The 10,760-nt window shown below is 38.5% G+C and overlaps 1 protein-coding gene across 13 annotated transcripts; it reads left to right on the top strand.

Moving 5' to 3' along the window:
* The first annotated feature begins 240 nt into the window (after positions 1-240).
* On the top strand, positions 241-7,907 carry LOC103969462 (uncharacterized). 13 transcript variants are annotated; one of them, XM_065130273.1, is made up of 6 exons: positions 241-399; positions 1,074-1,492; positions 1,745-5,871; positions 7,176-7,222; positions 7,313-7,346; positions 7,460-7,907. In XM_065130273.1, exons 2-3 carry the CDS (start codon positions 1,094-1,096, stop codon positions 2,549-2,551), a joined length of 1,206 nt encoding a protein of 401 aa, XP_064986345.1. In that variant the 5' UTR covers positions 241-399; positions 1,074-1,093; the 3' UTR covers positions 2,552-5,871; positions 7,176-7,222; positions 7,313-7,346; positions 7,460-7,907. The 13 variants fall into 13 exon arrangements, with proteins under 13 accessions (XP_064986345.1, XP_064986350.1, XP_064986348.1 ...); XM_065130278.1 differs by lacking the exons at positions 7,176-7,222; positions 7,313-7,346; positions 7,460-7,907 and adding an exon at positions 6,438-7,096 and having other exon boundaries at positions 1,745-2,050; positions 3,060-3,170; positions 5,754-5,871; XM_065130276.1 differs by lacking the exons at positions 7,176-7,222; positions 7,313-7,346 and having other exon boundaries at positions 7,460-7,518; positions 7,809-7,907.
* Positions 7,908-10,760: the final 2,853 nt, after the last annotated feature.

The following is a 10,760-nucleotide window of genomic DNA, read 5'->3' as shown; positions in this document are numbered from 1 at the left end:
CCAGGATGAACCAAACGTGCTCCCAAAGCTAATCAAAGGAACGAAACCCTCCTTTAATATTCGCGATTGGAGCCATCACACGCCGTCCATCGCATCTTTCCTTCTCCTGATCCGAGTCGCAGATCGGCGAATACTTCTCCAATCTGAACGGCTGTGATTCGCGGATACCTATTCGCAACGGCCGGACTTAAGAGCCACGCAATAAACCGGATTTGAGATACTTCTCGGTTCCATTTTATATTTCCCCGCACAAATTCCATGTGTTTTCTACTTCGTTTTGTGGAAGACGGAGAAGCCAGCGAAGAAGAGGAGGGGGGAGGAGAACGAAAGAAACAAGAAAGGAATTCCAAGAGCAGTCGGTTTCAATTAATCGATCGCCCTCGTTGTTTCTATCATAAGGTTGTTGGTCTTTCATTGATAGCTAGATTGATGGTTTCCTTGTGATCATCTACGATTCGTCGATTCGCGTTCTCGATATCTCTTTTTGCAAGCGTTGGGGGATCTCGGACCCTGATCGTTTTCCTTGATCATCGGTTTATTCGCGTAGTTTGGAATTTTGTTTTTTGTTCTTATTTTTCTATCGAGTGATTTCTTGGAAGCTTGGACTTGATCGAGGTTTCGGTCATCATTCCGAGAAATGTTCTGGCCGGAACTCGTCGATGTGGCTCGAGTTCGTCATAGCTTTTTAGTGTAACAGGAAGTTGAGGTAAATATTTGTGGAAGCGGATGATCTTTTTCATGATGCTTAACTTGTAGAAGAGCCAAACTTTACATCATTGAAAACTGATGCCCACGTTTTTTTCTTTTTGTTCTTGTTAGGATTTTAGCCCATTTCGTGGATTTTAAGCATTTTATCAGAAGATCAATGGTTACTGTTAGGTTTTTTTTCCTGTTTTATTTGGAATATTTTATGTTGGAATATGTTCGGTTCTTCGGGTTTCGCATGGCCGATATTTTTGATGCTTTGATCGTTAAGAAGAAAAAAATAATTCTTCTTTTTAGGAGCCATCTGGTTTCTTTTTTTCTTCGTACTGATGATTATTCTTCTTATTTTTTCATCTCTTCTTTGTTAGGGCTTGAAAGAAGGATTACCATGAGATTCAAGAAGGGGAATAAGGTGGAGGTTTGGAGCAGGAGGGAGCTTGCATCAGGCTCATGGTGGAGTGCCGAGATCATCTCGGGTAATGGGCATAACTATTCTGTGAGATATGATGGGTATCCAACAGACAGCAGTGTGGCAGTGGATAGAGTGCCAAGAAAGGCCATCAGACCCTGCCCTCCACCTGTGGAAGGCCTGAAGGATGTGAAGTCTGGAGATGTTGTCGAGGTGTTTGACAATAATTCATGGAAGCTTGGTGAAGTTTTGATGGTTGTCGATAAGAAATACTGTTCTGTGAGGCTCATTGGATCCTCTAGGGAGTTCAGAACCCATAATTCTCACATAAGGAGACATCTTTCTTGGCAGGACGAGCAGTGGGTGGCGATTCATAAGGTAACATTATGCAATTCTTTTCCAAATTAAGTTGTTCTGGATCCATTACCATGGTGATTGTATTCTTAGTATCCATTTATGTAGTTTACTTTAACGTCCGGTGTAGTTGAGCATTTATGTGATCTATCTTTAGTCACTTTAATATTTTACCAATCTTATTTTGTGATTTTCGATACCCAATGTTTTTTGTGTATTTATATTTGCTTCTTTTTCATGTTGATGATACTTGAAGTTTCCTTTTGTTGCTATTAGGATTCTGGAAAACAACATGGTGGAATTCTAAACAGTTCATCAAGAGGAGAGAAGTTGGGTTACCGTAAGCCTCAGTCATGTGTAGAGATGGTTAATTCTTCTGGAAAGAGCCGTTTTCCTATTGGAAGTCATGATTTTCCTGAGAATACAAGATGGGTTCTCCCAAGAGGCATGAAGAAAAGGCCATTGGATTTATCTATTCCTTCAGAGATGTGCAATGATGGTAGAAGAAAGACAAGGGCAGTCGAGAAAGATGGGAAGTGTCACAGAATGATTACCAAGCGTCCAATACAGTGTTTCGAAAAGGTAGATGCTGTTGCTTCCACAGGAAGACTGCTGGGTGAAAAATACATTCATTCTTACTCAAACAACAGAACAATTGGTTCCTATAGAGGAAGCGGACTACCAAGTTCAGATAAACATAATTGTGAACCTAGTGATGCTGAAAGCACTTCATCCTCTGTTGGTAGTTGTAGTCCAAGCAGCAGTCCATGTAGGTCACTGCAGCATCATATAACCTATCCTTCCCAAGAATTGTATAGCCAATATGATCATGCTGAAACTTCTTGTGATTTGGATAGAGAACCATCTATTTCTTGGAAGGATGAGTTGCAAGCAGAAATTCATGAACTAGAGTTGAATGCATACCGGTCCACCTTGATAGCTTTATATGCTTCTGGCCCTATAAGTTGGGAACAGGAAGCATTGATGACAAACCTACGTCTAATGTTAAATATATCAAATGACGAACACTTAGTGGAGCTAAGGAACTTGATACATTTTGAAATGGCCACCAGAAACTCATAGTTGACTAGAAGAAATGCTTAGTATCTGCGAAGTTACCAATTAACCCGAGGATTGTTTCAATATTTTGTTCAATTTGTAAGATGGAGGAATCAGAAATGTAGCTGCATATTAAATATTCATATTGATTTCCTAAAGTCACTTTCTGTGGCATCTTTTTGTATTACAAACATTTATGTCTATGAACTATGAAGCATCTTCTTAATGAAGCTCTTTTTTACTCTGAACTTGGTTATTACTTTTTCAAATTTCTTGTGATCTCATTTTGTAGCAACTTTATTAAACCATAGTTCTCTGTGTATGCATGTTGGAATATATATATCAACATGATCTGATCATGAGATTTCATTGTTAATTTGAATCTATGTCCTAGTAGAAATCTGTTTTGCACCACAGATGTGAATTTACTGTCATGAGGTTTATCCATCTTTATGCTGCAGATCCACTTGTTTAACTCCAATTAAGTGTTCCATATTGTGGATATAATTGACACTTACTATGCCTCTTCCAGGGCCAAAATTGGAGGCTCCCAAACTTTGATTCCATAGGTCTGTGATGATGGTGGAGTTGTCATGTCTTTTACACTGCGAACAGTGTGGCAACACTTCCATCTTATTCTTATGTCAGTATATCTGATTATTTGATACTTCTAATTCTGTTAACTCCTTCTATTTCAGGCTTACTTTATTTCTGCCTGTAATACATCCATGATAGAAGTTTATGAAAAATATTTTAACTAAGTTTTCAGTGTTTAGTTGAAACTCTTTTTTTTTTACTATTTAATATTTGATCTCTGAGGTGGATGCAGAACGCTTGTTATTAGGATGCATAGTTATGCACCATAACATGTGTTTATAACTGTAGGCTATTTGAAATATCTCTTGCTGCTTGCAACAAGAGATATTTAATCTGCTTTACAAGCAATTTTAGCTTGTTGGAAATATCTCTTGCTGCTGGCGACATGCTGGATGTATTAAGCTATGAACATTAACACATGGCACTTCCTGCTGAACGTAATATACATGGAAATTTTAGAACTATAAAATTGGGAATGACATAATATTTATGTTGGTACAATGTTGATGAATCATTTTAGTTGTGTTTCATAGTATATCTGAATGAAGCTTGGTTTTATTTTAGTTATTTTATTATAGTTTCAAAACTACAAGATCTGCCTGTGTTGCATACTCAAATATAAGGGTCTTCCATGCCAAGAAATGTAATTTCAGGTAACAGACCCGTATTGGTACATGACCGATACAGGTCAGGTCCATGTCAAGCTTATCAAAATATGGTATGTCAGCATGTACTGTAATACTATTTATGGGGAAGAAAAAGAAGGAAAAAGAAGAAGCCAGAAGGAACAAAGGAGAAGAAGAATGATGGAAGGAGGAAGAAAAGAGGAGGGGAAGGAGAAGAAGTACTGGTCCAGTGGTGTTGGACGTCAGACTGGTTTGCAGCACAGGTACAACTCCTACGCATGTCTGTGAGTCATGAAAAATCATGCTGGATAGTCCCAAGTGAGATAAAAGCTTTATTATTCTTTGATTTAGCTAAAAGCATAATCTCAAGTGAAAACCTTAATTTTAAGTGCTTTATAGCCATAATTGGGTGGGACACAGTAAGACTTCTTCAGGAAAGTAAGCTGCAAAAATATTGGCTAATGTAAGTAGCTAAGCTTTCGAGATATGTGCTTCTGTTGTCACCGTGTAAAAGGAATCATATTGAAGGAATAACATATGGGAAACTTATTTTTGGAGAGTTATTCGTATTTAGTAATGGGGCATCCCAGAAATCTAAAGATGGTCCATTGCTGTTGTCATTTTCGAAGTTCTAAAATATGTCTCAAAGTGGGATAATTTCAATTGAAAAGTTGTATATACAAGGACACAATCATTAAAGATTTTAAAGAGATTCATTATTTTATAGTAGTCTTCAGGTGCTAAGATAATATTGATGGGGCAAGCCACAAAGTAGTGCTAAAAGACAAATCTAGAGGTCAGGTCATACATTTACTGAGGACTCTGATATGATGAAAGAGAAGTTGAAAGAGAAATATCTTCCACTATGGTATCAGATCAGACTATCGGTGAAATCTAGATATCGTGACACTGGGCTTGGGGCTGAAATCCAATGGAATGCTGTCACATGTTTTTGATTCCTTGGAGCTTTAGTTAGCCTTAGAAGATAATAGCTATCTCAGGTCACCCTAGATTAGGAGACCGCCTCAGTACGTCAATCTTTGAACTTGAAAGGATGTCTGTTTACACTCAGTCTGTCCTCCAAGCAAGGGACAAATATGGTTCATTGACTACCACTACTATAAGCTAAAGCTACTATGCCTATGAATGCCCTAAGAATAACTTGGCTATTCATCCTGAAGAAATTATGAAGATGGAACTATGGAGAGAGTGTCCCACATCTATGATGAATTGGACAACAATGAGGACCTACATGAGTTTGAGGATGAAACCCAACTTTAGATCATGAGGTGTGTTTGCTTTACCACACTAAAAGAGGATAATTTAAATGAATCTTTGTTTTGCATACCTGCAGCAGAGGTGATGATAGAAGCTGCAATTTTATTAGTTATCACTAATGGAGGTAATACCTGATGTGGTGTTTAAAAGTGCTTTTTAGAGGATAAAAATTGAAGTCTTAGTTTCCTAGATTTTATTCATCTAAGGTTGTTTAGGTGGACTCCACTATGTTTGTTAGCCAATACATCGCTTGCTCCAAATTTAGTTTGCCAATGTTTATGAAATATACTCCTGCAGAAGCAGGGCAGATCTTACTTGGGAGGCCATGACTAAAGATCTCTGTGACTCGCAGTGGTAGGCATACCACCTATGTTTTCAAACATGATGGAAAGAAAATGGTGTATAATCCTAGTAAGCCTAGAGTGAAGGCATCCAATGAATTCTATGCACCTGGTTGAAACCATGCATCCTTTATGTGTCCTCATTTTGAAGCAGTATGAATAAGGAAATATGGAACACACTCTTGTTTATGCCTTAGCAACCAAGTCAAAAGCCAACCCACCGTAGAACCTAAATTGTCTTTTAAAGTTAGGTTCATACTGAGTTCAGGATCTTATATCTATAAAGTTATTTGATGATCTTCCACTTATGAATGACGTGTATCTCAACTCGTTCCATTACTAATTTTGCCATACTATCGGATGAATCCCGATGAGTACCTGAAGTAAAGGAGGCTAGTAGATGAGCTCATGTGCCGTTTCAGCATTGTTCACTCCAAAAGATGGGAATTGGAGGATGCCTACACAAAATGGAGGAGGATGTGCCATTTCCTCTGATTATTTGGTTAGTTCTTTTTACCAACTCCTCTTTAGGTAGTTTCATAGTTCAACTCTATATTGGAAATGCATGAGCTTTTCCAGATTCTGCTTGAACTGCATGTGTTGTTGTCTTTGGTGATCTTGTCTATTGCTATAATTGGAGACAGATAAATAGGCATTCTTCTTAATTAAAATATATTGAAGGTTCGCTGGTATTCATCTGCATATTTGGGGACCGCTCTATATAATTTGACTTAGTTTGATGCTATGCAATTTGGGTGGCATTTTGCAGACGGCATTTTCAGGGAACTCCTTCGATTGGGTGATATATAGCATGAGATTTCAAATTCAAAATATTTTTGGTGACTGGTTATCTAATGTGTGATTGGAAAAATTGGATTTTGTATATAATAAATATGTACTATATGCAGAAATAAATGGGTCATAGTGTTAACTACCTTGGCAATCATCAAAACTCATTATCAAGTCAGTCATTTAATCATGTATGCATCTGCTTTATCTTGACGATACAAAATGAGTGAACCTTGTTGTCTTTCTCATGTGAATATTATCCATTTCTTAACTTGATAGGCAATTGCTTTTGTATGGTTGAAGAGTACCATGAATGGATAGGTGGTGCAAGTATGCTGCTGAGGATGCAGGCATGATATTGCAATGGATGTACTCTTAGAAATGATCATTTTTCTAAACTAAACTCAAGTCCTACCACCTCTGCATTCTTGCATTAGTTAACATATAGGGAAATTCAACAGGTATTGTTTTCAGCAGTCAGTTTGCCTAAAAAACACTCTATTGATTGGTTAATTCTAGGAAAAATTGCTTGCATATTTCTATGAATGCTTTTCTTTAAGGTCTCTTTGTTGACTAGGTACCACAAGCTTTGTTGCTTCAGTTAGGCAAAGTGCCATAAAACAGGTTAGCCACGAAGCTGCGTGATGTTACTGTTGGAGTCATGACATTCCAATGCATATGCAAATGGCCAGCAATTGTGCAGGACATGCAGGCACTTCATCAATTGTACATTTGCTGCTGGGTTGATCAATTATGGGAAATATGAGCTGTAAACATGTAGATTAGAAATTAGTTTTTAAAAATGTCATGTATATCATAGGATGTATACCAAGATGCGGGTGTCTGATCTGTATCCGAGAAGATGTTTTGCTATAGAACTTGAGTGGTGTAATTGGTTCTAATGTATCAGATCCTGATATAAACGTTTCCCATGCTTACTTCTGTTGTTTTGATTGGGAACTAGATATGTTGTCCTGTAACCTTTACTAAGCTTTAAAGAGTTAAGATCAACTGCAGGTTCTTGCGGAATGCTGGTATAGCCATTTCCATTGTTTCAGAACATGGTACAAATCATGTGGACATGGTTTTCCTGTTAACATATAATAACATGTAAGAACCTGGAACACCTGTTTTCTAATGAGTGAATCTTGTAGGGATCTGGTTCAGTTTTTGGCATGTTATCTGAAGGTGAATTTCTCTTTTCCTTTATTTTTCTTTTTGGGTTGACATTTTGCATGACCATAAAATCATTGCTGTTAGCAAGTTGCACTGACCTTGGGTTTGATTGGTTGCTGTTGCAGATCATTGGGAAAGTTGTGATATGGAGATCGAGAATATTTTGGATATGCTGATTGCTTGAGTAAGTTGGCTTGAGCTAGTAGCAGTTGATGCCCTCTTCTGCTTGATAATGTTAAATTATGGAGTTTTCGATCAAGTTGAGTCGATCTGGTTGTCGAGCATCCAAGTGAGAAAAAGATATTACTGATGACCTGTAGAGAGGTACATGTATCCCAGGGAAATGTGCACAGTTTCCTCTCTTTCAGGCCGACTTGAAGCTTGTGGTTGGCTTGAATCAGTTGGTGTTCTATGCTTCCACGTTGAGGTTTAAGTCAAAATCTATGTGGTGTTAATTTTTTGTATTATTTCCAGGTTACCGAAGGCAGCTTTTAGTGTTTGGATGCTGATCGATGGCGATGATATTATCCTTGGAGATTGGCTTCATTGTGGTCAACGCTAGTACTGCGACAGGTAATAACCCTACGATGATTTGGACTACCACCAGTCCTTCAATTGAGAGCTATTATGTTGCCTAAAATGGTGGACCCAAACGTGGGTTCCAAGTGCCATCTCTTCATCTTACTGTGGCCTGTTGCTGTGCCCTGCTGTTGGCCGGCCCGAAGTTATTGTTGCAGGCGGTGTTGGTCGTAAAGGGGGGCCTCACATGAGTCCTGTGTTCATTTATTCCATGCAGATCGACCTCAACTGTGTGGCTCATTTATTATCACTCTCCTGTCAGAGAAAAAGGCAAAGGCATCTGTAGTCACTGAAAGCTACCAACAGCATTTGCATCAAGATTCCAAGGTAAGACATGCAACACTGTTCATGGTTGGATAAAAGAAGGGGCTGAGCTGTACCTCCCTTCGGCTGTGCAGGTGACGAGGCCCTCCGAATCTGCTGCGTCGTCGCTTTGCTGGGTGGGATATGGCGCATGTGACGGGCGGAGCATAGTCGTGTGAGGGGCATGTGGTTGGTGGATACATGGGTACACAGAGGCTGCCGTCCTCGGTGATATGTCCGCAGCTGCTTCGAGCCGGTAAGTCCCCATCGTTTTATATACTCGATTATGCTCCGAATACCCGACAATTGCAGTGCTTGTGACTTTGATATCTCTGTATGCATATGTTGGGTTGTCTCTTTATGTTGGTTTCGGAGGAGAGCCTAAAAGTTGACTCCCATATTAAGTTGTTTATACTTGGCAACATTGTTTTTTTGGGAGGCAGGGAGGACTGAGTACGGTTGCCATTATTATGTAATCGCAAATAACGTTGTGAAGTAGATGACAGCCGTGGCTCGACCGAAGGGGGTGTTCTGGACATCTGCACTCGGAACAGTTTGTTTTAGTATAACATATGATTTTAAGATTCTCTACGTATATCCTTTTGTCCATCTTAATTCAGATTAACCATTACTAGTGATGATTTCTGATGGTTTGAAATTAAAAAATACATGTATAAACTATGTAAGACTTCATTATTATTTTTAACATCACAATTATTGATCATGGAGTTTATTAGAGTTGCTAGTTAATGTTGATGTGTATTTCAATCAAGATTTATCGTATCAAACCGACACATATCTGTTAGTACTGATGTATCGATATGATTTTTTTTTTTTTTTTTCATTTTTCTTCCTTGTGGTTGGCAGGAGTTGACGAAAGGAAAGATGGTTGACTTTATGAGGATGCAAGGTTCTTTAGTTGAGGTTTTGAAAGTTCTGCAAGATGAAAACAGTTCACAGCTCTCCTTGAGGTTTGTGTAAATATTGAGAAGTCAAATGCTATATTAAGGTTCAAGTCCAAGACGCTATGATCACTTGAAGTCGTATGAGTGTCAGAAGAACAATGACGATGGAGAACTGAGCTTGCCTGGTGGATTGAGAACATTGGATGGAGACTGGTTGGTGTCGGCTAATGGAAAGTGATTTAATATGGTAGACTGACTATTCATGGTTTATGATAACAACGAGAATGTAGAACCTGGTTGACATTTACAAGGATGGGAAATGTTGGCGTTGCGACGATGAAAGTGATTGATTGATTGATATGATTGGACATATAAAGATGGATCACAAAATTTGAAGTCGTGGTGACATCCGCATAAACTATTTATGGATCTTTATTCATCGTTAGAACTCACATGGTAATATTTTAATTTATATTAGATGCAACTTTTAGCAACGCTTCATCTTCTTCTTTTCTTTTTGTTATTTTGGATTTTGATTTTCTGATAAGTTAATCTAGATATGATGTCTAAGCTTATAGCAAGTTCGATATTAGGAAAATGAGGGATTCGATAGGTAAATCATACTAAACTATATTTGGGGTATATCCAATAAAGATTCGTTTTGATACTTGAGGTAAAAAAAATTCGAAAGATTTAAAAGTAAAAACATAGAGTGTTTATAGATAGATTTAATTATACACATGAGGTAATCGTTGAATCAAAATGATAAATTAATTTATGACATAATTATATGAAATTATCGATCATAATTCAACTATGAGGAAATTATCGATCAAAATGCAACAATGACTTGCACCTATGGATAAAAATCTTTGTTAGATTTAAGTTAAATATCGGATCTACCAAATAACGTGTCTATTGCCTTGAATTTTATAATAGATTATTTGGGAAAATGGCACCCTACTTTGGCATTCTCCTCCCATCTACCAATGGCAATGAACCGAGAGTCAACGGTTACTTAAAAGTCGAAGACTGGTCCGAGTAAAGCTTGATGGAGACTCGTCCCCCAACTCCACCGACCTTCTCGCTTCCCCTTTCTCTGTTTGTTTCCAGCTTGGAAGTTGGGGATGTGACCTCCCCATGCATCCATCACTCTTACCATTGCATAAGCAATGAGCTTGGCTTCCAGAGCAGCTATATCGACGGTGATCATGCTTGCATGCATCCATAAATCAAATATTTTCCTTTTGATGGTTTATATAAAAGGTATGGAACATTCAGAACCTACTGGTATGAACAAGTACGGTATTATATTATGTAGGATTCCAAGAGATGACTGCAAGTGTGGAGGTAAAATAATGGAGTGGATTGCATAGGAAGCACCGGTTCCAGCTAAGGGGTGTTTAAGCTGCATCAATTAGCTCAAATGCAGCTGTAACCCACCCAACCTTCGTTGGAGAGAAGACGAGGGGAGGTAGAGAGAGAGAGAGAGTGAGTTAAGGAAGGCAACGTAGCGCAGTGCAGTGCTGTGCCATTAATGTAGGGTTTCCCGTGGCGAAGTATGCTAGTAGCCAATGATGGAGAAGGAGATGCTTCATGCTCCTTGTGTCCACTATGGACCGACAGATTGGCACAAATC

Source organism: Musa acuminata, chromosome BXJ2-10, assembly GCF_036884655.1.
Source record: "Musa acuminata AAA Group cultivar baxijiao chromosome BXJ2-10, Cavendish_Baxijiao_AAA, whole genome shotgun sequence".
NCBI classification, from domain to species: domain Eukaryota; kingdom Viridiplantae; phylum Streptophyta; class Magnoliopsida; order Zingiberales; family Musaceae; genus Musa; species Musa acuminata.
This window is presented reverse-complemented; position numbering and strand designations above follow the sequence as displayed.

Excerpts from the sequence above, each read along its gene's own strand:
- LOC103969462 (XM_065130276.1), top strand. The coding sequence starts at position 1,094 with ATGAGATTCAAGAAGGGGAATAAGGTGGAGGTTTGGAGCAGGAGGGAG. Across the intron at positions 1,493-1,744 it reads AGTGGGTGGCGATTCATAAG|GATTCTGGAAAACAACATGG; the intron begins GTAACATTATGC and ends TGTTGCTATTAG.